At 44.9% G+C, this 26,182-nt stretch overlaps 2 protein-coding genes across 5 annotated transcripts in view; one reads left to right on the plus strand and one right to left on the minus strand.

Annotated features, from left to right (window-relative positions):
* Positions 1–692: 692 nt before the first annotated feature.
* Positions 693–13,772, plus strand: acd (ACD shelterin complex subunit and telomerase recruitment factor). 4 transcript variants are annotated; one of them, XM_088939065.1, is made up of 14 exons: positions 693–752; positions 8,420–8,539; positions 9,111–9,235; positions 9,537–9,627; positions 9,941–10,020; positions 10,197–10,241; positions 10,673–10,716; positions 10,933–11,117; positions 11,512–11,590; positions 11,753–11,836; positions 11,944–12,060; positions 12,282–13,033; positions 13,150–13,226; positions 13,515–13,772. In XM_088939065.1, exons 1-14 carry the CDS (start codon positions 732–734, stop codon positions 13,609–13,611), a joined length of 1,917 nt encoding a protein of 638 aa, XP_088795191.1. In that variant the 5' UTR covers positions 693–731; the 3' UTR covers positions 13,612–13,772. The 4 variants fall into 4 exon arrangements, with proteins under 4 accessions (XP_088795191.1, XP_088795190.1, XP_088795192.1 ...); XM_088939064.1 differs by having other exon boundaries at positions 695–752; positions 12,282–13,039; XM_088939066.1 differs by lacking the exon at positions 693–752 and adding an exon at positions 7,124–7,518 and having other exon boundaries at positions 12,282–13,039.
* A 1,192-nt stretch (positions 13,773–14,964) lies between these two features.
* carmil2 (capping protein regulator and myosin 1 linker 2) overlaps positions 14,965–26,182 on the minus strand; it is a 51,196-nt gene continuing 39,978 nt past the window's right edge. Inside the window, exons 32-40 of the mRNA XM_088938702.1 lie at positions 22,825–22,928; positions 20,704–21,244; positions 18,662–18,781; positions 17,961–17,997; positions 17,317–17,388; positions 16,932–17,219; positions 16,251–16,358; positions 15,881–15,985; positions 14,965–15,247 (exon numbers count right to left, since the gene is read on the minus strand). Of these exons, the coding sequence (XP_088794828.1) occupies positions 15,093–15,247; positions 15,881–15,985; positions 16,251–16,358; positions 16,932–17,219; positions 17,317–17,388; positions 17,961–17,997; positions 18,662–18,781; positions 20,704–21,244; positions 22,825–22,928 (1,530 nt within the window). The 3' untranslated portion in view covers positions 14,965–15,092. The remainder of the gene's footprint in view (positions 15,248–15,880; positions 15,986–16,250; positions 16,359–16,931; positions 17,220–17,316; positions 17,389–17,960; positions 17,998–18,661; positions 18,782–20,703; positions 21,245–22,824; positions 22,929–26,182) is intronic.

Consider the following 26,182-nt stretch of genomic DNA (forward strand, 5'->3'; position numbering starts at 1 on the left):
AGAAAGCCTGTCAAAGAAGTTGTTTAAATAAACAAAGCTCCTCATAACAAGGGTATGTATTAATCCTGGTGGGTTGTTACCAGAATTTGGACAGGAAGTCCCAATTAAAATCTGCGGGAATCACTTAGGGGTGTTTACACCCCATAGTGTGAGGGACAGATAAGAGCAAGATACAGTCTGAATAGAAACTGAAATAGATGTAACATGGCCACATGGTTGCAACACAGGTGCCTTTATAATTGTTATTGTGCTCCACAAGTGCTGTGAATCCATTAAGGCCCAGCAGGAGCCCTTGAACCAGGAGCATTCACACCAGAAACCAGTGCTCCACTGACCTCAATTCAGACGCTCTGGGAGAGAGGCTTATTTCCGGGCTTTACTTTTCTTTACTCAGAAGAGAAAGAGATTTGATCTGGAGACATCTGATAATAATGAAGGTACCAAAGCCTCTTCCTCTCCAGTTTGTAACAACCTCAGACAGGGCCTCTCAGAGCTATTAAACTGTCAGTACAGGAGCAGATTACCAGGCCATAATTTGATGAAACTTAAGAGGCTGCATATGAGAGCCATGCACCAGTGATCCTGTTCCCAGCCGGTTTCCTTCTTTAGAAGCAACACTCCTGCTTTTCACTGAAGAGTTAACTGAAAAGTGACTCTCATAAGACTGCCTTGAGTCTGGAGCTACAGGTTTCCGGGAATAATTCAAGGGAGATGAGGAGAGGACATTTCTTATGAATGGCGAATGTGTGCAGGTGAGTTTGCCTCTGATACTTTAATGAATGCGGGGATTACAGGGGGAGTTGGGGAAAGCATAGGGAGTCCTACAATGGAGGCAAACACTTTGCTCAGCACCACCAGTGGTACAGCTGGGATGAGCTGTCCAGAGCTCCCTTCTGTTTTTTGGCAAACAGCGACCCCTACATACAACTACCCAGGTCCCTGCAGGCCCCCATGGACTCACAGGGATATCAATTCCGATTGCCCGGGAGGTAGGGAGAGCCTGTCCTCAGTCCCCTGTGATCCGAGACATAAAGACTCCAATTCCCATTCCAGTCCGGGTGGGCAAATAAGCTAAACGGATGCCAAGTCTGTTTAAAGGAGAGGATAGTCTGGCTAGCATGGTAAACCATACTGGCAGAGGGTAAATACTGAAGCCAAAAGCTCCAGGAAAGTGTGTCGATAATGGGGATTTCAGAGTTCTGGCACAGAAGAAGAAATAGGGAAGAAACTAACAGAACTAACAGGTTATGACTATAAGGAAGGTACACACTACCAGGGAGTTCAGGGTCATGATTTGAAACAATCAAATAATCCCTAGAGCTGTCAGAAATGACTCATCGGTGCCACACGCCATACCTGAGGTGTGCTACTGGGAGTGTGAACGATGGTCATTAAAACAAACCTTACCCTGTGTCCCTTCTGAGACACTGGAGGCTTCTGAAGTCAAACAGCTAGACTTAAACTCTCTGTTGACATAATGGATTGCTCTCTGCACTTCATAGAGAGGAAATACATAAACATGGCATTTGAGGATTGCTCTCCAGAGCAATAGTAAAACCTACTGTGGTATATTACGCAGGTGAGGAGATTCAGGCAGGGTGTGGCAATACTCTTTGTTCCCCAGGCACTGAATAAAATAGAGGAAATCATTCATATCTTTATGGTTGTTATCATTTTGAACCCCGAGATTATGCTGGAAAGCCCTGAGATAGGTAGGAGACAATGTAAATGCTATCTCAGAGTATGGGATGTATACATCTGCTGTTCTGCTAAATGTACACATATGAATCCAATGTTTTCATTCTAAAAAGTAAAGTGTGAAAAAACAAATATTCAGAGTCCGATTATTAAATTGCCCTTTTGTGTAAAGGATAAGGGTGGGTGTTAACCTTGATGCTGGGTCTGATGGAGAGGACTTCCCCACAAAAGAATAACAGAATGTAACACGTCATTTTGGGGGGGGGGGGGTTGATGTGAGATGTTTATTTCTGAAACTCCCCCTTTCAAACCAAAGCAGACTGAGAGTCACAAATCGACCTGCTGTTGTTTGTTCAGACTTTGTTCCAGGATTACAGCAATGTTGTTAATCAGAAGAGGCAGATTAAAGAAAAAAAGATTGGTGATCCGTTCTCTGGTAATCGATTTCCAGGACTGTTTAAGCAATGTCTAGGCAGGGAAAACCTGTCATGCACTCTTAAGACCCAGAAGAAGAATCTTTTTGTGGTTGCCAGACTCTCCTAAGTTTGAGAGGGCTTAATCATTGATTCCCTGACGTTACAATGCTGTTACTGGCAGCAGTGAAAATAAGAAAGGGAAATTGTTGCTTGGGTGTCATGTTTTTTGGCAAAAAAAAGTGTGGAACCTGACCTGGGTGTTTTTAATTGTGCACTGTAATGCAGATTGTCAAAGATCCCATCTGTAAAATGCAGTTAGACCAGAATGTCCTCAGCACTCTGCCTTTTCTTATCACTTCTCACCTATCAGCAGGTTGCTGAGTGAAACTGCTCAGCTGTTTACTCAACATTCCTCTCTGTTTAGTATAGGAATTCCAGACATTTCTTCCTCTGATCAGGCAGAGTGTTTTTTTTACTCCTTAAGAGCTTGACATATTTTCTGTTTTGTGCTTCTGAAGAAAAAGGAAGAAGGGATAGTGTTTGCAGTCCTGGCAGCTTCTGTGAATGCTTTCTGTCAACGTCCTTTTTCCTGATAGTCAAATGTTAGTTATATATCTACATATCAAATATGCCTGCAAGTGTACAAAGTGAACCATGGGGTGTATCACTCCTGTAAGGGAGAGCACCAGTACATTTAGTCTTATAAGAGATCCCAAGTCATGGAGTTCTAGAGATTAGGAAAGCATGCAAGCTACTGATCAATTAAGCAATCAGTTTGTTTAATTGAGGGAACTCTGGTCATTAAGGACTGAATGGTATTCAGACTTTGGCTCCAGATGATCTCTAAATTGCCTAATTTTACAAATCACATACTTAATTGATCACAAAGACACAGTTCAGAGTCTTTACACATTAATGATTAAATGGTTACCTATAAAACCTTCTGAACTGGAACATTCCAGGACTAGGGCTGGAGATCCCCTGCTCTGTGGTTTTCAGATATTCTACAGTATGTGTAATCATAACACCAAGAGGCACACATGAATAATGTACAATACACCCATACTTGGGTGATATAGTGAAATCAATGACTAATGCACTGCTGTGCACAAGTTCCAAACACCCACGCATGAGTGAAAAATAAAAACACGCACTCCACTCAGTAAAGTTCCTTCGCTCTCTGATTCTCTTCTCAAGCTCTCTGTCCCACAGGATGGAGCTTGTCCTAAATTGCCCTCCCCTGGCCTCTCTAATCCCCTTGAAAAATTCCACATAATTTCAATTTGATAGTTTCTCCGCTTAATCAGATCCCACCTGTGAAGCAGAAAAGAAAATTCAGGGATTTGAAGGCGAGAAGACATTCTTTTTGGAAAAAGAAGAAGAGAAGACATTTGTTTGCTAGGCATTTCTGCAAGAAATTGACAGCTGAAGTGGATCAATTAATGAACCAACAGAAACCATACAGAGAACACTTTCTTTGCAGTTAAATGCAGTCAGGCACTTGTAATACTCTTCTGCCCTGCAAATGTATGTCTGTAGTTATGGGTGTGAGCTAAGTTGATCTGGCACTTTTTCAAGGAAAGTTACTGACTGACCGATGTTTTATTTGACTCAGGATTGTAAGGAAAGGCAAGAGAACTGCCAACTGCTGAGAGAAGCAATAGCCAGGGAAGTCTTGTCTCAGGGAAGCGTCTTGGCGAGCAGAAGAAGTTTTGCTTGTGTGTGAAAGTGCTTTTTGTACCACAGTAGAAGCTGCTTGTTAATGTCATAAGGTTTTATAGATTTTGTTGTGAACCTGACATTAAGGAGAGGTTTGATCAAATGAATGTGTGTATCAGCCTCGATATCTAAGATGACTGAAATGTGGAATGCCATCTTAAGCAAACACAACCTAAAAAACACTGTTTGAGTATAGTGTGATCTGTAAATTTCAACTCTGTCGTATCTAGGAACTGAGGAAGGGATCTTATCTGTTTCTACCTTACTTTTCATTAACTATTTGACCAGGTTGAGAGGCAACAAAGGGAAATACATTCTCAGTATAGGTTCAGTACAGCAAAGTACAGGCACAGTGACCACAGCCTGGTCATAGAAACTGGGCACAGAACTGGGTGCCCAGATAGGTTAGGCTGTGGTCCCACTCCCAGCTGGGAGAAGCAAGGACAGAGGTGTTGCACTGTAATAAATACTTCAGTATTCTCCTGTCTGTGGAAGAGAGTAACCCTCTCAAAAAAATAAATATATAATTTTGTTTTAAATGTCTTCCTAACTGTAATTGCTTTGCTAAAACCAATTGTCATGACAATATGGCTTGCTGAATTTGAAAACCATCTGAAGAGCAGTCAAGATGTGTCCCATCACAGATAAGAAGGCAGAGAGGCCTGTGTTACCTCTGCCTACACAAACCCTTCTTTGAGGGAACCATTGTGAAATAGCTCAATAGAACAGATTAAAATGTAAAAATAGAACATTTTACCCCCTACTCCCCTGCTTACTCACTAACACTGCTCTCTGGCAGAATTGCATGCCTGACATAGTTTGTTTGACTTGGTTTCCTTGTTAGTGCATGACAAATGATTGAACTATTGTTATAAATAAGGCAGGCAGTCTCAGGAATTGCAAAACAATGTTTAGCATATAAATCATAGACTTTCTGACAGGTTTCATCGTTGTTCAGGTCTCTTCATATTCATCAGCGCATGTAGGAATGTAGGTTTAATTGACCTACATTCAATACCTACTTTGAATATGGCTTTATACGTAACTTACATCAGTACTGAAGTGTGTTTTGTACTATATGTTTCTCTCAAATGCTTAGCAGCAGATAAAGTTTCAGGATAGATATTTCTGTAGATTTCCTAAACCTTTCCTTCCATTTCTACAAAATTCCACATTCAAGGCATCATAAAAGCAAAAATGCAAGAGAATCAGTAACAGAGAACAGGAAATTGACACATAGCTAAGAGACTTTTCATGATATCCATACTCTAGTAATTACCACGAAGAAACAGCAATTTATAGTGAACTGAAAAACATAATACCCTTTGGTCTACACTTGTCTTCGTTGATTTCACTATGTGAAATCTGCTCTGGGCAGTGTTGCTAGTATCTTTCTCAAGAGTTTATAAGCACATTAGAGAATGTCAGTGTGCCCTGGAGTGAAAGAATTTGTGATGGTACAAGACATGATAAGAGGCTTTATTATTGCTTTCATTTTTACATGGCTCTGCACTCCTGCTCTTTCTCTTGTGACACAAGGGCAAACTCCCAAGATCGCTGGCGTGAGAGACAGAATGAGCTGCACAAAGGCACAGCACAGACTCAGGTGGGTTCAACCGGGGTAGTGTGAAATACATCAGGGTTGCCCAGTCCTGCTCCTGGGGTACACACCTGCCATACTCTCAGTGACACTGTTAAACCCTTAATTGACTTAATAACAGGATTAATGAGAACTGTTTGACTGTCTGTTGTCAGCTCTTAAACAGCTCTTTAACTTTAATATTGAAGAAAAGCATCCTGGCAAATGTTCCATTTAAGCAACCTATTTATTCAATTAAGGCTTCAATTAAGAAATTAATTCAGCTAGGCTGTGATGGAGATGTGGGCCTCCAAGCCCAGGATTTGGAGCCCCAGAAATACATTACTTTTTCAATAAGATGTAACATACCCATACAGTCTGAAAATGGATAAAAATACTTTTATCATAATCAGATTTTTTTTTACAAAGTTGTAGAATAAGAGCTCAATAGTGGTAACCTATTGTTACTTGTATTCTTGCTTCCTTGTGCATGTGTTCTGGTGTTTGTAACAAATTAGCTACTACTAATAATAATACCTTGCACATATATAACACTGTTATCACACAAGATCCCCAGAAACTTTACATGGGGGAGAACTTCATGCATTTGAGTAATGTGTGACAGCCATCGTGTGCCAGTAAACCTTCTACACTGCAGAGCAGGTGGAAAAGTGAGAAATGGATTCCCCTGTTGAATGAATGGGGATCTTTAGGTACAGTAGGTCAGCCAGAGCAAGCCCAAAGCAGAATTTAACCCAAGACACTGGGGTTAACGTTCTTGCTCTTACAAACAATGTCATGGGATCTTCAACAACCATGTAGTTAGGATCTCATTTTAACATCTCATCCAAAGTACAGCACCTTCTACAACACAGTGGCACCATTGATGTGAGAATTCTGGTCCAGAGTGAAGAGCACCACCAATGTAACATGCAGCAGCAGCCTGGTTTTCCTTAGAGCTGTCAGTCTCTGGTCCTGGTGAACCACCGTGTGTTTGGGTAATTGCTCAAGCCAAGTTCCCAATTGAAGCCAAGTTTATTTTTATTTTAGGGTATTTTAATTTTTTCAACTCCTAAAAACATTGTAAATAATGTACTTTAAATAGGATACATTTAAAACCAAATATTGAATACAAAGTGTCGAACCAGTCAAGTAGATCAATTACAGGTACCAGTTTACACTGGCAACTGAAGCTAGAAAGAAAACCAGCGGATGTCAGGACAAGGACTGAGAATCATTGTTTTATGGACAGGCCAGCGTGGTAGGGCAGTGGTCAGCATTGCTGTCTTATTCAAGTGTGGTCTGGGATCAATTCCTGGGGTACTATCCGTTTCTCACTGTCCCTCTGTTAAAAAGTGGAGTTTAAGTTCTGATTATTAGTTTAAGTTAAATAGGTACAAATTAAGTGCAGCTCTCGTTATTAAGAACGATAATATATGTTTCTGATTTGGCTCTTAATTGTTGAGAAGTGATTGTGTATTTGTTCTTTTAGCTGAGTCTTTCTCGTATGCTGGTGTTGTGCGACCTACTGTGGCGACTTCTGACAGTGCGCCTTCGACCCACCATTGTGCGTCTTAGAGTTTATGAAGTACATTTTTTTCTATTTCTTTAGTAACATTTTGGATGTAGTATTTATGCATTATTGTTTTTGTGGTGCAGTTTTTCTAAGTCTGGAAACTTTGATGTGTGAAGCTCTCAAACGTCAAAGCCCTCTTACTGTGTGAATCAGATGTGATAGGAACCAATTAACGAGAGCGTGTGAGTTTCCCGGGGGATGAAAAAAGAGACCGGACTTCAGCGGGAGATCGAAAACACCAACGACTCAAGTAAACAAAAACGGTTCCGGTTTATAGTGGAATATGTTTACTGCTCTAGTATGGCATTTACATTATTTAGTTAACTTTATTACTGTCAAAGAGACGAATTTTGGTTCCGTTCTCAATTTCTGTCGGAACATGTTTTCTGGAGTGTCACGGATTAATAATGCGTAAATTGATTATCTTTTTCTTAATTCAGACGTATTGCTAAACGTTTTCGAAGTATAAAAGTTGAAAACCGTTATCTTTTTAACGCCGCTTTCTGTTCAGGGAGTATAATTAGCAGGAGGTAAGTAAAATGCACACTTTTCTGAGTTTGCAGATTGGGTCAGAGACATGAATATAGTCTGTTTAGTTACACTGAATATAATATGATAAATATTGGAGAATCAAGATTTAAATCTCAGTGGTTCGCCGGGCAGTCTTGAGTTTAGCTGACAGCGTTTTTATTTATTAGAATTGTAATTTCATAATAAGGTTACCTTTTAAAATTGTGAGTGATGGAGTACTTGGTTATATATTTACAGTCTTGTTGATAAAATAATTCCAATCTAGTAATTCGTAAACCACTTTATCCGTTCTAGAGGGTGTAAACACCTTTAATTATCTCCCAGATAATAATTATTAATTATTAATAATAATTATCGCTCAATTACTATAACTGTGCTCCTTAATGGTGGAAAGTTTGTGTTCCGACCGATGCCTAAATTATTTAACAGATCGGATTAATCAAATTATTGATTTTAATGGTAATCTGTAAACTCTGATAGGAGTAGCAGATTAGATGTAGGAGTACTGTGTAATATATTGATAATGAGATGAGAATACGTAGGTGGGTTTATTTTCAAACGTCAGACAATCGGACGCGAATCAGCAATAATTTGACGTGAAGTTAAAGCTTCATTCTTGTGGTGTTCTAGTCTTGTAAACGTGTACTGCTAAATTGATTTGCTCTTAATCCTGTTGTCCAGGGATTTACTAATCATAGTAAAATTATAAAAACAGAAACCTCACGTTTGTAGTGTAAAGATTTTTTTTTATACTCTGTAAGTGACAGCTGTAATCTAGAAGGCTGTCACAGTTTTTAACCTCACTATTAAAATGATTGTTATTAAAGACAGCAGTGATGGCAGAAGTAATTAGTTCCCAGTTCTTGTGCTGTGTAAATTAACAAGATACTTAATGTTTAGGAGCGCAATGCCACCATGAGCCTCAAGAATCCAGTCACTATCCAGCCTTGGATTGACCTCCTCCTGCAGAAATACGGCCAGGAAGAGGAGCCGACTTCAGTCAAAGCCCACGTCATTGGGGTAACACAGGCCTTGGGTGTTAAGTGCACTGCGCCACGGAGTCATACTGTAGTTAGTGTGGGATTGTCCGTATGACCTATAGTATGGCTCTAAGTGCCTTGATGAATGCACAGTTGTGGGAGTCTGGAAAAAGCTACATATCCATGTTAACGAAGCGGATATCCAGGCTAGATGAGAGCCCCAGACCAGCTGCTTGATGGGCTTTATAGCCTCATTTTGTTTGTAACTTTTTTTTTGTTCTCAGCTTGTTTTTGCTATGTAAATTAAAAATGAATGCAATCATAAATCTGACCTCTGGGCTTAAGAACATGCACTAACAGTAATAGTTTTGTGAACAAACCAGGCTCCCTTTGCTCATGTGCAGTAGCATTGTGATAAGGTTGCTGTTGTATTTTCCCAGCTCGCTCTCCCTGCTCTTTTGAAAAATAGCCTGCAGCAGGAGAGCACTTCTCCTGACGTCTCTTGATGAGCTGTGCCTTTCTGCTGCGTCAGAGGTAGATTTAGAAGACTGGGGGGCTGTGCAGGCGGTGAGGTGTCGTTTTACGAGAACTGTCTCACTCTTTCTCTGTAGTTTGGGAACGTTTCGGGGCTGCAGAATGAACAGGTGGAAAATCCAGCAGCAGTTGTCTTCCTCTCGGATCACCAAGTCTTCATCCCGGGGATCATCACTCGGGAAGCCTGGGAAGAACTGGAAGAGTGAGTGGGGTTGCGTTGAAGAACTAAAACAGCAAATATCTCTTCTGGAGTACCATTTTTCATTTGTGTACCACTTTCACAAATCTACTATGACAGTTTGTGTTTTATGTTTACTTAATTTTTCTTTATTATGTACTGTATACCAATCATTCCGCAAAAGGATAATAATAATAAACTTTGTGTTGCACCCTTAGAAGTGGCTTCTCAAAGCACTTTTCAGACATACAGACTAAATTAATTTTGGTGAGCAACAAAAAAGACTCTCTTTTAAAATAGTTGTGTGTTGAATTGTTTTCAACAGGGAGGAAGACTACTGTGCCTTTTTTGATCTCAAGGATTATATCGTAATACTGGTCAACTACAGTGTCATGTTCCAGATGGAGAAAGAAGAGGTAAGCGATGACACACTCTCAGCAGTTGTGCAAATCTCAGAGTTTGTAGAAGTGATGTTGACAAAGAAGAAATAAATTCAGGAGAAATAAATCAGGACCTCTAACAGCAGACACAGTTACACACTCCATATTGCAACATGTAGTGTCTCACTGTCTCCATCCAATTTTAGCCTTTCTTCACTAATTGCTTGTAAATGACCAAACTCAATCATCAGTTGATATATTGTAAGCTACATTTTAAAAGGAGTTAGAAGGTATTTATTGCAAATTGGGTTGATTTTTTTCAGATTTCTATCTTGAATTTTCTTCTCAGAGCAAATGTCAGTTTTTCATCTTAATCAAGAGGCTGCGAGCATTGAGGTCTGAGCCAGTCATACATGATGTGCCTAATTGGTAAGAGGAATTTCTGTTCTTGACAGCCAGGTCATTAAGATTACCATACGTGAGAAATGATTTATTTCAAAGTGATGCTTCTCTGTTCATTTTAAGGCTGGAGTGGTTCTATTTACTTTTTTAATACAATTACAGCGGAAAATTGTGATCTGATCAGTTTTTGTTTGCCATTTCAGTAAAACATTGCCGAGAGTGAAACAGCAGATATATAAACTGTGGATGTAAGTATATTTCTCTATGTACAGTATGTTGATGTTTAGGGAGAACACTTACAGTGAATGATGTACAGGTATTAGCAGTCATTCCAATAAAAAACACTTTTGATCAAACTTTGTATGAGTATATTATAATTACAATTTTATGAGTTTCAGTACAAGACTTTTGTTGTGTAGTGATTTAATCTATTTCGTGTGCTCCAGGATCTTGTGCATTTATCTGGGTACATTGACAAGCTTGTTGGCTTACACACTGTATCCTACAGTTTTATGAAGCCTGGAATGACTCAGATTGCTGCACAGCGATACCTATTTTCACCATTGGCTTTGCCACGGAACTAAGTCTTTTCTTTTTTTATAGGCACTGTATTTAATGAAAAAGCATTGATTGGTAAAATATTAAAGTTCTCACAAACGGGCTGTCTGGTGTTCCTCAGGTCCTGTGTAGAAGATGAAGACAGCATGAAAAACAACAACACAGGTACTCCTCTTAGCCCAGCCAGATCAGGACTGGAGACTTGAAGGACTTGAAGGAGGGGGTTGGCTGTGATCTTTTGCATTTTGAAATGATGTTGCATTTAGTCGAGTTATATTTCAGTGCATTTACTGGAACATGATTTACCACAGAAACATACTAGGCCTTATAGAGGCCTCTTATAGAGGCCTGGTAAAATGACGCTTTTCTTTTCTCAAACAGGTTACTCTTTGACTCAGCTGCTGCATTATTTGGATCAGGAGAAAGTGAAGACCCTGAGGACTATGGCGAGAAAGTGCTTGGACGGCACATGTTCCTCCCCTCTGCCCTCCACATCCAGAGCTGCTCTTCTGCCCCTGACTCCTTGCCCCCCAGCTGACTGGAAGAGCATCAGGACCCAGGACAAGGTACTTTGGGCTCCATTGGTGCCCTCTGCTGGATGGGAGGCTGTAGCGCACTCTTGGGTGCAAATTATATGGTTGGACTGGTAAGTCCTTCAATTGTAAAGCCGTGAGTTTTAGATATTGTGAAAGATATTGAAACAAATTGAAAAACATGCAGGTTTTGGTCTACCCTGGTAAAGGCACTAACATTACCTTATGGTTATGGATCAATTATTTTGCTGACTATGTGTGCTGGGCTTAATTAGTTGCTAAGGTTTTACATTTTTTTAGCTTTTCTTTTTTTGTTGTTTTCCTTTGTGCTTTTTACATAACTGTCTCTGTAATTTAACCTTTGTTTTTTAGATCGTCAAAGAACCTGGCTTTGACTGCCTGTTCACCCCCTCTGTGTTTGTTACAGGGAGAGAGACCCTTCACCATCCCAGTTTCTCATCTCATCATCCCTGCCAGGCAGAGAGAGCTGCTTGCCAGAGTTCCAGGTAAGCAAGCTGCACAGAAGGTTTCCTTTCAGTGGGTTTGTGACTAAACCGGCCTTCCTGTAAGTGAAGGGGCGTTCTGAGAACTTGTAAGGGCAGCATAGTAGACCAACATGAAGTGCAATTTCTCAGTTAACTGACTTATACTCTGACTCTGTTCTAAAGAGAGACCGGCCGGCGCACCTTCATTCCCCTCCACCTCAGCACCCGCCTCTGAGAGATGGCCAGCCCAGGAGGTCACAGACCCAGGTACGCGGTGATAGAACTGCCTAACAGCGGCATCACTACAGAAACAAAATCATCACGAAAAGTCTTCTCTTTTTGCACCCTCTGGGAACATCCTCCCTTTTCTGCAGCGGAGTGCGAGCTGGATCTGGAGTGCACTACAGATCCCGAGCAGGACACCAGAACTACGCCAGATCCCTGGAGTCGATTCCAGCCCATGGAGATCAGCGACGTCTCGTCAGCGGGGGGTGAGTCTTCAAAGCTGCACCGCCTGCCCAGGTTTTGTCTCATGGCTGCCATATTCTCTTCTTGACATTTGCTCCTTTCATCGCTTCATTTTGTCATCCTGCAAAACTAACATTGTATTTCGCTACTCAGGTTTTTCTCATTGTTTTCTCAAGAGAGGATTGATGCACATCCTGGTGTATTTTCTTCTGAGTAAAAGCACAGCATGTATGTTTTTTTTCAGAATCTGTAACTCCAGATAATCTACCTACTCGCACATCCACTCAGTGCCCAGCAGTGTCCCAGACTGTCCCAGGAGAGGCAGGGCCGAGCAGCCCTGAGCCGGAGCGACAGCCCGGAGCAGAATTGCCTGGACAGCGCACCAGCCTGACACACAAGGAGGTGAGGAAGGAAGCAGACGTGCTTGGATTTAGTCTGCATGACCTAAGCCGGGAATCTCAGCACTGCAGCTTCCCTGCCTACCAGGAGCCCAAGTCCCTCAGTGCTGTGGCCACCAGTATCTCCCCCATCTCCCGAAGTTCCCTGACTGCTCACACAGGCACAGGATCCCAAGAGGGCTCCCACGCGGAGCGAGCCCGGAGCTCTCCTGCTCACTCCCGAGCCACGGACCCGACGTGCATGGCTCCCACCCTCCACCAGCCCGCACCGGCTCCTCTGCGCATGGAGGAGGGGGACGAGATGGTGCTCACGAGGAAAGCCTGCGCAGGCAAGCGGAAGTATAAGACTCCTGGCAAAGAGATCAGCATTGACGAGGACAAGGACGGGGATCTCGCGTGCCACAGTTTGGAGAGCGGCTCTCCAAAGAGGAGCAATCCAGTGAGGAAGGTGACACAACTCAAGAAGCCCCTGGTGATGGAGACCAGACCACAGCTGCCCACAGCTGCTGCCAGCCAAGGCTCAAGCCTGTGCTGTGATAGAGAGGCCGTGACCAGGAGGTCAGAGGACAAGCAGGGAGCTGGACATCACGCCAATCCTGTAAATGTAATTATTTGGCATTTTTTTTCTGTTGTTCAAACTTAGATATGTTTTTGTAAATCCGTTTGTCAAAATGGGATGACTGCTCGCAGGTCTAATGCTGTTTCTTTCCTCAGACACACCATGATGGAAGTCCGTTTATGTACAGCTACACACCATCTGTCAGCATTATGAAAGCAGTGCGATCCCTGAGGTTTGTTTTAACATTGAAATAGTGAATTTGTGGCTTACTCTGTCAGTATCTAGTACAAGTGATAGTAACATTGTACGTTGAGAAAAAATTCCTTACATTCTTAAGGCACAGTACAGTGATAAGTATACTAAAAATATATTATCAGTGCGTGCTAATATTTACTTTAATACTGAGGTCTCTCTTGTTTAGTTAAGTGAGATGAAACTTTGCTAAGGAATGTGAAAATCTGTTTTAAGCTGTCACTGATGAAATGTGGTAGTGAAAATGGATGTTGTATATGTTTTGCAGGGTTTCTGAAAACCTCCTGAAGTGGTCAGTGCAGTATCTTCTCAGCCCAGCTCCCCCAGTGACTGTGGACACCCGCAGAGAATTGTCAAGCGACTGAAGGTGGTCGCTGACAATGTGGAGAGAGGTGTGGCTCCCATTCAGGAGTTTAATGCGAACAGGAGAGGATGTTAGCTTCATGTAAGCAGTGTAAGCTGTGCCCTGACTCCAGTAGCTGTAGATTTTTTACCTCTGTGAAACTGCAATAAATTTTGATTTCCTTGGAATTTCAGAGGTGTTGTGTTCTAGTGAAATGTGATCGCTTCAAGGAATGAGAGAATTAAATTTAGATAAAACCAAAGATTTGGGAGTGCTGGTCATGAGATGACCCTCTACTTTCCTTAGGTCTGCCTCAGTACAGTTGTACTGTTAAAGGCCAGTAACAGACTTTAAAATCACGAAGGCAAGTGGTTCACAAAACCTTTTAATTGCATTTTTTGCATCTTGTCTTTTATGTTTGCATTTGTTTGCTTGTCCCAATACTCTTCGCGACAAGCTGTAACCAGCGGGGTAGGAAGATAATTGGAAAAATACCCGCTAGTGTCTAATGGAAACAATATATAAATAGACACTGACCTCAAGACTTGTTGGGCACATTACGTGCAACAAAAACCACATTACTTTTCATTAACAAAACTCCAACTGGCAGAGATGTAAAGTGTGGCAAATTAACCAATATGATTGAGAGTATTGGTATAACTGATTTCCTTCATAGATTCATCTGTTTATTGTCTAGCTCCTGTTAATAAGGTACCCGTTCATTCATTAGGGCAGTATCTACCCTGACCCATTTTTACACATATAATAGAGGAGTTTTCCATTTTATTTACAGAGTGCCATTAGTAAGAGATCGGCAACAAGCCTGTGTTTCTCTACCATCTTCCTCGGTGCATTTAGTGACTTTTTATGTGTTCACTCCAGCTGTCTCCTGCGGTATTATTTTCTGTGTGCATGACCCCCCCCCCCCTTCCCAGATGTGAGGGTGGCCAGGCCGTGAGGCTGTCATCTCAAAATCAGCATTGAGCAGTTATTATACAGAATCCGCAAAGTCAGGGACAGGGTCAGCCCAGTGACCTACTTCAGAATATCCAGTGAAATACAAACCAGAGGACACAAGTGGAAACTATGGCAAAATGCGTTTAAAACTGAGGGCAGGAGCCATTTCTTCTATGCTATGGGTTATGTGAGTATGGGTCTAGCTCCCCAGCCATCCTGTAGATGCCCGGAACTTTAATTCTTTCGAGAAACAGCTGGATGAGATCCTCGGATTAATTTGCTGCTAAATGTTAAATGAGCTTGATGGACCAAGTGGCCCCAAATCTTTGTTTTCTTAAGATCACAAGGCCATTTTAAAAAGGAAAGAAGCGAAACGCACACATCATCAAACAACTTCAGGGCAAACTGTCACACTTGGTAACACATCTGAAATATTTTTTTAATATGTAGTATAGTATTTTTTCTTTTTTCTTGTTTTTGTACATAATCTGACGTGCAAAGGGGAATGGTAGAAAATAGAATCTGGTCTGTTTCAGTTTATTTTTCTCAGTGTGAGGGAGGGTCAGTTCTTTGGTCTGAAGGTGCTCTCTGCGCAGAGTGTAGTTCAGGCTGCTCATTGCTGTGGCTGTCCGTATCCGGGCTCGGCCCGGACCTCTTCTCTGTGGCCGGTCTGCTGTCTGTCTCCTCGCTCTGTCCGTTTCCTGAATGATAAAGGAACAGGGACCAATTACGTTTCGTTTCATGGCAGGAATCCTGACAGAACCACCTTTTTTATCTTGATTTTTGCAGATGTAATGCTGAGCTGCTTATAGAAAAGGACATAAGATCTGGAATTTAACTAAACCTACTGTAGTTTCTTTTTTTGAAAAAAAAAACCTTTATTTATAATGACAAAAGGATACAATATAGCAATATAGCAAACTCCTGCAGCACATTGCACATATATTTCTGGTGACTTTATAGTCATCTGTATAGTCGGGTACTGTCTTCAGATCACTGTGAAGTGGAGTGCATTTATAAAAAGGGTAGAGTAGTCCTGAATTAGCTAACCAGCCATGTTATTGAAGCCGATAACCTAGTTTCTATCGATAAACAGCTGGATGAGATCCTCAGATCAATTAACTACTGACTGCCAAGCGGGTTAGGGGCCTGAATGACCTTTTGGTGATAAGCTTTCTTCTGTTCTTAAAGCCTGCATGGCACAGTAGGGTGCCTAGTGCTCCAGATCACTGTAAAGCCTTTATGGTCCCTCTCCTATGACTAAAAGCGTGTGGGGATCATGCTCTCCGTCTCAGGACTGCAGCACGGCGTCTGTGTCAGAGGCCTCCGCTCACCTCCCTCTCCGCCTGGCTGGTCCTCGCTGCAGGGAGGCAGCTCCATGCGGTTGGCTCTCTTCCATACCGGTGACCGCTGAAGCCTGGGCAGGGCGGCCTTCAGTTCTGCAGGGAAACCCAGCAGTCTCAGTCTCCTACAGTACTACTGCATGGAACAAGCTCCAGCCTGATGCTGGACATGTATTTACTGTATTAATCCCAGGCATCAGACATTCAGTTAAACAATTAACCCCGTTTTTCCCTGTGTGGTCTGCGTGGCACTTGTTTTCTGTACCTACAAAAACGAAAAGAAAACAGCGCAGGATCTCTGGGCAGTTAAAGTGACGTTTTACAGCTCTGTGTGTGAGGAAGAGGTGGGGGTCGGCCTCACCCTCTGGGCCCAGGAGGGCTCCCTGCTCCCTGAGCTGCTCCTCGTGGACGGACACGGCGCGCCGGTGTGGGGACGGCTTCATCCGCGGCCGGGGCTTCGGCAGATTGTCTGCGAAGGCAGGGACAGGTAGCGCTGCGATCACCGGTGGCCGAACTCGGTTAATCGGCTGCTGGCACAGGCAGCGGTGCACGACAAGACGCACGCGCCGTCATCGCTGGGCAACGCCCAGAATGCAACACGGTTTTAAACTGACCTCTTCAGCATCTGAACGCCATAAAAACAAAAAACCTGGACATCAGAGTGTGATGGCCTGGAGTATGAATGTTGCACATTCGGTTACTACAGTTTAAATACACGACTGCTCGTCTTTTGTGTGGTAGCCTAGCTGTCTAGCCTACAGCTGACTTTTTTTCTGTTTTTAAAAGGATTATGACACGACTGAAAACACTATGCCACTAACAACTAATGCATTTATAACGAGCTAAGTGATGCCATGCTGGGTCTAGAGGCAACGTACAGTAAGCAATAACACCAGGCATGTTCTGGCTGTGGTTGGTAGTGCAAATAGCACCGAAGAAACTCTGAAGAAGGACCTTCAGTGGAGGCAGAAAGGTCTGGTAACTGAGATAAGACTAGTTGAACCTGTGCTGCTTCTGTGCTGTTGACAGCGGAGGCCTGTACCTTCGCTGAGGGCCTGTGCTGTCCGCTCAGGTCTGCCCTGCTGCTCGCCCAGGCTGGCGCCTCTGCGCGGGGAGGGGGTGGGGGCGTCTCGCGGGCAGCGGGGCAGCGGGGGGTCCCCTTCCGCGGGCGCCTCAGGGGAGGGACTGTGCTGGCTGGAGGCTCCAGGCGAGGCCCGGGGCATCAGGAGCGGCTCTCCGGGGTCCGGGAGCGGGGGCCTCGCTGGGGGCCTGGGGGCGGGCCTGTCGGGACACTCCGCCGCGGCAGCCGGTCGCGCGGGCCGTCTCATGTCTCCGTGGGGGAGGAGGAAACAGGGAGAGGCGAGTGAGCGAGCTTCCTGCCGGGACTCCGGCCCACGGACGAACGAGAGCAGCGCTCTTGCCTTTACCTGAGGAGGTGGACATGGTGCGGGGCTTCAGGAAGGGGGGGGGCGGCTCGGGCTTGCTGTCCATGATGGTGCCTGGGGAGAGAAAACCCGGAGCTGACCAGGCCTCGCGGCAGCACTACTCGATCAAGAGACCACAGCACAAAGAACGACTGCCAGCCTGCGTCACGCTGTGGACGGCGATGCCAACAAATGCCTTAGAAAAAGTACTGGAGCTAGAAAGTTCTGTTTTTTTTTCTGTGGAATTGAAATAATAAGAATAATTGGGCAAGTCCAACCAGAGATACTTCTCTTCCATTAATAATTCAAATAAGTGGTAAATAATGTTATTGTTTAGCATAGAGGGGTGCTAAAATCTAATACACATTGATGTTCACTCCTTGAGGGTCACAGTGCCTGCTTTATTTACATCAATTGGCCTCTATGACCACTGTTTCCAAACCAGTGACATTTCTAAGTGATCTGTAATACCTGGTAGACTGCCTCTTCAAGAGTGAACTGCACTGGTCTAAGACACTTCGGCACAGTAAGGATGAATATTTAACAGGAAGCATGTCAGACATCTGAAATGCTCTGCATAACAGACTCCTTCGCACCTCTCCTGTGCATTCTGCTTCTCATCTAAATGAATTTCATTACTAACTTACCTTCTGAGTCAGCCTTTCTTAATTCTCCCTCCTTATTCTGCAGAAGAAATGAAGAGATGTGATTGATTGATGTCTGCAATAACCTTTCCATCCCATTAACCATTGTAACCAGCACCTGTACCATGTCAAAGACTGTTATAGAATTCACTCAATGAGAGACGTCAGGTGGAAACACAGGTCACAGCTGTGATGCAGTTTGGCCAGTAGGTGGCACTCTTCCCATTGGACAACATCCAGATCAGTGCCTTTACTGTCATGACAGGGGGCACTGTACTGCAGAAGGTGCCAGTTTCTGGCTTAAATAGCAATATACAGTCCAAACTGCATATATTAATATCCCAGATTACTTTTTGTACAAATATTGGGTGTAACCACAGTGACAGGTGACAAATCCCAAAAACAGATTGTAAGAATTCTGATTCATATACAGTACAGGTTCATACCTGGAGCACTGGATAAGCCCTACAATGTTGGGGTTAAGGTAATTGGTGATAGTGGAATTAGATTTCCTCTGGGACTTCCCAGTTCAATAATGTATCCAGAATCCTCCTACCGTAAAAATCCTTACAATATCGGAAAACAACTTCCATGACAAGGCAGTCATGATTCAATGTCCTTGTGCAGTGAACACACAACACTCTGCCAGGCACAGCCTGCCCTGCAGTCTGAGCGCTAACCCCACTCCAAACCGGCAGCCTCACCTGGCCTTTCTTCGAGTCACAGGGAAGCACCTTGGCGACACCAATGCGGTGCAGCATGGCGTGGACTCTGTGTTCAAAGGTGGACTGGCCTTCAGGAGGGCCTTTATCTGAAAAAGGTTTCTGCAACAAGAAAGTGGGACAGAATTATTGCGGTGCCGCGCCGAGAGTCACGTCTGCTCCATTTATTTTTGCTTGAGGTTGTCCAAGTCTGCTTCTTTTTCTTTGACACCTCGGATCAAATCCTATCAAAAACGAACCTTTCACGGTGAACCTAAATTTGATGGAGGCAGCACTCGAACGATAGAATTTTGGAAGGAAAAAAGGGACTATTTATGTGGAAGAAATTTGACTCCTGTTGCAGAGCTTAATAACCCCACCAAGAATCCCCTTGGTCTTCAACTCAAATGCTACAGTGCAGCTCTGCGCAGAAAGACTGCTATCAGGTGCATGCACACTGGGAGAGAGGAAGAGGACATGACTGCTGGCAGCAAAACAAAAAGACTTCCTTAGATGTCATTGGACTACCTCTCTGGTATGAATACCTGGCGCAAAGTATTTCTGCTAGACCTCAAGGAGCAAGTCATGAACTCTCATAGATCACAGTGTGTGATTGAACTCTAGTATGTGAGCCAAGGTTAGACATGTACACAGAAAGAGATGCAATCTGAGAGGGTAAATCATAAATAAGCAAAATTAAGGTAATGAAGGTTATTGTTTTATTATTAAAGTTTAAACAATGAGCAGGTAGACCATGCAAATTAAACAATGAGGCAGCACTCAGCTGTCAGGTCCTCTGAAGTTTTTGTCCCCACTGTAATCTCAAGAAACAGCCATCTCGAAGGCAGAGGAGCTCTTTAAAGGGTGGCAGATATGAAGCGATAAGCACTGAACACAGCCTGGCCCAACCGCTGTACAATTTTACTCCTTGGTGTATTTCTGCATTGCTAAAGTTCTCGAGCTATTAATCAAGTTCATTTTATACAGTGCTCTTAATGCCACAGGCTCTGAGTGTTTGACAGTGATAAATGCAAATGAATTGCAACCCAGATAGAGATCTTTCAGATGTTTTTGCTTTTTTAAAAATGAGCGATTGCAAATTGGATTTTTGGATTTTTCTCGCCTTTCTTCTATAAAGACTTTTATCTTTATATAAAGCAGCTCATGATTAGAGGTATTCTTTCCAGCCCCCAGTTTTATGCTCAGGCAAGACAAATAAGACTGAGTATTGTGCATGAAGCAGGGGATAGGACAAGGTACAGTATTTGTAATGGGATCAGTGTCTCTGACAGCAGGGATCCTCTAATGCACTTCAGCCAACAGTGTCAATGCAGAGGCAGATCGTTGTGCAATGTTTAATTACAAACAAAACTGTTCTGGGGAAATGAAGAACAAACCACTCTAAAATTACTGTACTTACTAGCTAAAGTTAAAAAACAGGACAACACAAAACCTCGGTATACTCTGAACGTGTCCTGCGAGTCAAGGTTTTTCCTCAAAAAACACTGACAACCATCTGTTACCTTCATCTTTCTTGTGAACTCTCTCCTCACTGAACTGCAGAACAATTATAAGGCGCTGTCTTTTGGATGAGATGTAAAACAGATGTCCTGACTCTCTGTGGTCATTAAGAATCCCTGGGTGTTTCTCGAAAAAAAGTAGGAGTGTTACCCCGATGTCCTGGCCCAAATCCCCCCCTGGCCAAAATATCATGGTAAAAATCATGGCCTCCTAATATTCCCCCCTCTCTGAACTGGCTAGATCACTCTGCTCTCCTCCCTACCGAGAGCTGGTGTGTAAGGAGAGTACTGGCGCACTCTGGCTGCCGGCCTATCATCCAGGTGGGCTGCACACTGGTGGCGGTACTGGGATTCCCCATTATCTGTAAAGCACTTCGACTGGAGTGGCCAGAAAAGCGCTCTAGAAGTGTGAGGATGATTATGATGATCTGAGCACAGAGAGCACGAAGGTCCCTGTACTGCAATAACTCTAGTTGATGTGCTGGTTACCAGCGCACAGCAGGGCCGCGGCTGGCGGTATGTTACCTTCCCATGGCCGCCAGGCACGGGCTCCTCCTGGTCCACCCCGGGCAGCAGGATGAGCGACTGGGACTTGCCCTCCCTCAGAGAGCGGCGCGTCGGCTTCAGCCTCCTCTCCGCGTCGGGCGTGCGGCTCTTCTCCCAGTCGCCGTCGGGGCTCCTGCCCGTCTCCGGGTCCGCGGCGGGGGGCGGGGCGGGGCCGGCTGGCGTGTGCGCGGCGAGCGCGGGGGGAGCGAGGGGGGCTGGGGCGGGGTTTGCACCCGGTCCTGCGGCCGCGGCTGGCACCGCTGCCCCCCTGGGGGCGCCGTCCTCGGCCTTTTCCCGCTCGGCGCGGGCCGCCTCCCTCAGCGGCCGGATCAGGTCCGCGATCGAAGTCTTTTTGAGCCTCAGCACCCCTGCGGACGGGCTGCCCTCAGGCCCCCGCGCCGACCGGACCTTCTTGAAGGCAAAGAAATCGCCGAATTTCTTCTTGATGGTCTTGGAGCCGGAAGGGGGCGTGGAGCAGGAGGTCTCCGTGTGCTGTGCTTTCACCAGCGGCTGGCTTTTCCTGCGGAGGGATGGGAGACCGGCGTCAGAGAGGACAAGAGCCCACCCTGACCTGGTGTGTTCGTCCGTGGGAGAGGCCCTGCTGCTACAGCCAGCCTGGACACACTCTGCGTCTCTCTGCACGTCTGTCCCACTCACATCCGCCAGTATTGGCTCGGGAGACGGACACTTTGGTACGTCCGGCAGAAGCCAAGTTAGATGCAACAAGGATACTGTCTGGCAACAAACCCTTCCCATCACGTGAAATCTTTAACCGCGTGTGTGAAATTATAGGTGGGGATGAAAATCAATGAAATGACAGCTCAGCTATTGTCAGGGTAAGAAAAAGCAAGAAAAAGTTTGAATTTAATTATGAGTGATTTACCAAATCCAGTGGTAGAATTTTAACATCCAGTCGTAGTTACCGATTTCAAAACTGAAATGAGCTGGGACGGTTGTATTATTTTGCACAACCTGAACTGATTTCTCTTAACTGCGCCTTCATAGAAAACATCCTAAAGCTCAGGAAAGTCTGTGCTAGCAGAACACTCCCTTAACATGTGGTCTAAATGTGGTTAGACAGTTTCCCCAGCTGTGTTTTCACACCTGAGGACATCTCTCGACAAGCTGAAAGTAAGCCACTTTCATTTCTTGTCTCTCAGTGCTGCAGTTAAAGAACGGTCAAGCTGGTGCTGTGCTTTACGATCTCAGGTCAGTTTCTCTTCTGCTTCCCATTTGGCCATTTCTGTCGGATCTGTCCTTTAAACCCACACCGACGCTCGACGTCTGTGTGTGGTCGAAACGCAACCTTGCAGGCAAGGCTAAATGAACGGCATGTCCTTCGCTAAAGGTTTCACGGTTATTTTATTCTTCCAGGGTTTTTTCTTTTAACTGGACGTCACACGAAAATGTCGCAGAGACTCCGAAGTGATCTGGCAAAAATAACTCCATGGAGAAACCAGCGGTGGGCAGACGCATGCGTGATCTTTACTTCTCCATTTCTGGAGAGAAGGCGGGAGAACAGCCAAGGATGGACTGCAAATCCCTGCGGCTGATGGGAGATGCTGTGCAGTAAACACCAAATCCAGGTAACCTGTACCCTGCAGAGATACTGCTTGCAGCGCTTATGTGTTCTGTCCCAGTACCCTGCAAAAAACTGCGATGGCAAGTCCATTATTGCAGCATTTGTCACATCCACAATACAGCGAACCACACTGAGCCCTAATTATGGGTGATTCTCCCAATACATTTTAGATTATTGAAATATTCAAGGTTAAACAAAATTAGGGTGAATAAAAACTGCAAAGGATGGAGAACGCCTCCCTTTGCCTGGTGGTCTGATCCAGTCTAACAGGCTGCAGACACCTGTACAGGTTGTGATGAACACGCAGCACATAGCAGAACAGCAAATGTGCTGGATATTCTTCACGCCTGAACTCCACGTCACCCTGTGCCACGTCATTCTAAACCAGGAGGCCAGTGGCTCAAGCTGCTGAGCGAAGGGAGTCTTATTTCCCATCCCTGACGTTGCTGCGGAGGAGCTCGGAGACTCTCGTGACACTGTGCCGAGAACGAGGGGCGGAGGCAGCGAGCGCAACTCACGTGGGGTCATCTGGGATGATCTTCTTGGTGAAGAACTCCTCTACGCCCTCGTCCACCTTGCCCATGTCCTCGGTCGCCTCATGCTCTCCCTCGGCGGCCGGCACCTGTCCGACAGACACGACAGGCAGGGGTGAGCCGCTGTCCTGCCACGGGGACCGACAGGCTGCAGTCGATGGTGGGGGGCTTCCCCCCCCCCCCCACGGAGGGGGTTGTCCCAGTCTACATCCGCCGTCACCGAACGCCAGGATACACGTGCTGCTGTTGTGCCCGTCTGCAAAGCAGGCTGCGCTCGACAGGCCAGGCCACGCGTTCCTCTGCTAGATGCCCAACCACGACCGCTGGGTTCTGCTCGGTACCCTGTGGCAGTGAGAGTGGCGCCACTTCTCCGGCTTCAGACTAGCTCCCCGCGATTGAGGCGTGTGCGACAGCCCGAGGCTCGAGCCTCGGAGTGAGAATTTCAGCAGCAGGCAGATCAAAAACTCCTGACTCCTGATTTGGAGGGTGAAAAATGAAAAAAACAACAACTGGGGATCACAAATTTTAAATAATCACAGTGGTGACACGACAAATCTGACTTTTGCCAGTGGTGAATATATATCTGACAAATCTGTGCAAACGGAACAAACCAAAATTTTCAGAGAATTTGTACTGTGGGGCCCGGCCCGGCCCTGATAATCCTGTCTGATCATCTGGTTGCCTGCGATATGTGAAAGAAGAGAGCTCACGCAGGCAAAATATCAAATTCCTTAAACCCTAGAGGCACCACTGGAACTCATAGGCTGTTTCTGAGGTTAGGTCACATTGCCATAAACCAATTAGTGATGACGTATCAGACAGAAAGGAAGAACAAAACCAGTAATCATGACCTCATGTGAAAATGTCCAGTGATACTCTCCAAAGGTGTTCTGTTTTTATATGACATGCTTGCTTGGACCTGTTTTCAAAACATCTCCTAAGCCAGCTAAAGGTTAACTCAAGATAAAGCCCCTCCATATCATCCAAATACACTATTTTTAGTCCTTAAACTTATGCCATTATAAACCAAGAGCCCTGCTTTTTGAATCCCTGATTTCTTGCATCTCTAAGGGATCCTGAATTAACTACTCATACAAATTCACTGTGGACTTGAGCTTTTTTGATCTTGGCCAGGGGGATATTGTTATTACAATTCACGTATTCGTAAGACACCAACACAATGGGATTCAGAAAAATTATTTTCTAAATTCCATACGGTTCTGCACAGAACAGGAAACAGCCTTTAGATTTTCGACAACAATGAATTGGCAATGGCATCACTCAGGTTTTACAGAGAGAAACTAAGAAAGGATGTCTCATGACAGCTGTGAATAATGGTGGTGGATTCCCCGTTTTAATGGGAAGCCGCAGTTTTCTCAGATCAAGCTACAGAGTACTGCTGCACAGACTCTGGCCTTCAGGCAGTGTGGGTGCTGCATTAAGTAAGACTGCAAAACTATAGCAACCATATGTAAATCAAGAATGGAGCTGCATGAAATTGATGATAAATTATTTAGCTCCTCCGAGCCTATCGGAAGGCCCGGCTTCAAAACCTTCCATTCCACCACATTTTGAATGGAAACGTAACAATGTGCAAAACGGTCACTTCAAGACAGGAGGCGAGCCTGGAATCGTTCATTCTCAACTACAGCTGAAGTGCTCGCTGAAGAGCTGGGACTCTGCAGCCAAATGTTTTCCTGGCTGCCAGGTGGAATCCTGCCTAGTCCCCACGGCCGTACAGAGCGCAGCACAGCACAGCTCAGAGACGGGCATGCACCATTCCGATTTTAGCCTTCTCTTTTACCGCACGGGGATTTTTGCAGCTTCCTGACTGCCCTTATAATTTTTGGAAGCGTTAAGGCATTTAAGGGTTGCCTTGCTTTTGACATTTATTCTGACTCTTGTCCCTTTCACTCTTGCTTTAGTGAAGTAAGGCGTTTCACAGAGAAGAAAGAGGTATTTTGCCTCCTGCCATGAACTGCCCTGCTGTGTTCTCTGTATACGCTCTTCAAATACCTGTGGATTCTACAGTATGTCAGACAATCTTCATTTGAAAAGGGCTGCTTGATATGGGGATATAGGCAGGGCAGATTCCATTGCTAAGTGGGCGAGTGAGACACCTCACAGTCACCGGCTTCCCTCTTGTGAGCAGTGACTAACGGACAGAGCAGTGATGCGCTGTCACGAGCTCTCCAGCTGGTCGAGAGCAGCAGCAGCTGCAGCCTTCCTTTCTCTTTGAGGCAATCTGCAAGTATTTCCAGAGCAGGCGGCCTTTTCTCTTGGGGGAGAGTTGTAGGCGGATCAATACGTTGCAACAGAAATTAAAATAAAACAAGACATGTTTTTGGATCCCTGCATTCCATCCATCTCGTTATACCACCCCGCCATTCTCTCTGGCGGGGGCTCAGAGCTGGCCTGACCGTCGCAGGTGTTTGTGGCAAAGACAGAAAAAGAAAAAGTTCATGGCTATAGCATCTCATTGAAGTGTCCATTTGCACTCTCTGTTGTTGGAAGGAAACTCCTTTAGAAGGGGTTTTTCTCTTAATAGCCTTGTGTATTTTCTTATATAAACAGATGTAAATCACAACAAAAACAACAACATGGGCTTTCACACCAAGACAGGACCTACATACCCAAAGCCCCACGTCGATACAATTGCACACATAGAGACTCAACTCAAAGCACTACGCTTAGACACAGGCAGCAACAAGAGCAACAGTGAAACTCGCAAACAGGAATACCGAATCTCAGTAAACCAAGGCAGACCGCGACACGAAACAGTAGCCCACTCGCTGATTTATACAAACAGCGCAAGACAACAAATCCAGCATGCGGTCTCTCACACAAGCACACACCTGCTACGCTCCCTTTCCAGAGGCTCTGTTATGGGGCTGGGTCTTCTCCCTGATTGATCATCATGATTAATATGCAGCTCCCCTCTGCAGCAGCCAGCCGGTTGAACTGCTTGACCCAGCTGCCGCCCGTATCCCCCGCACACGCCGATACACGAGCCCGTATGGATGTACAGTACACAGCGCCGCCGATCCATGCAGAAAAACATGCACACAGAGCAGCCCTGCTGCAGCAGAAAAAGGAGGATCTTCTGCTCGAACCCTCCTTCCTTCAGACTGCAGGTTGCAAGCAGGTGGTCTCCCATCCTGTTTCCCCAGAATCTTTCCGATTATATTGCGCTGTGTCCCATTACGTAAAGTCAGCTAAAATTAAATCTGAGCGCAGGAGAGGCAAGCACCAGGAAAACTGCATGATCTCAGGTGAAACTGATAGTCCACATCTATAAACAGGCATTCTTCCCAACCAGTACAGGTCTGCAGTGTTTCCAAAC

This window comes from Atractosteus spatula, chromosome 21 (genome assembly GCF_055471065.1).
Source record: "Atractosteus spatula isolate fAtrSpa1 chromosome 21, fAtrSpa1.hap1, whole genome shotgun sequence".
NCBI classification, from domain to species: Eukaryota; Metazoa; Chordata; class Actinopteri; order Semionotiformes; family Lepisosteidae; genus Atractosteus; species Atractosteus spatula.

Coding starts and splice junctions, on each gene's coding strand:
- acd (XM_088939064.1), top strand. CDS start 732: ATGAATGGCGAATGTGTGCAG. Junction 8,540..9,110: donor TCAAAGCCCACGTCATTGGG/GTAACACAGGCC, acceptor CTTTCTCTGTAG/TTTGGGAACGTTTCGGGGCT. Junction 10,021..10,196: donor ATACATGATGTGCCTAATTG/GTAAGAGGAATT, acceptor TTGCCATTTCAG/TAAAACATTGCCGAGAGTGA.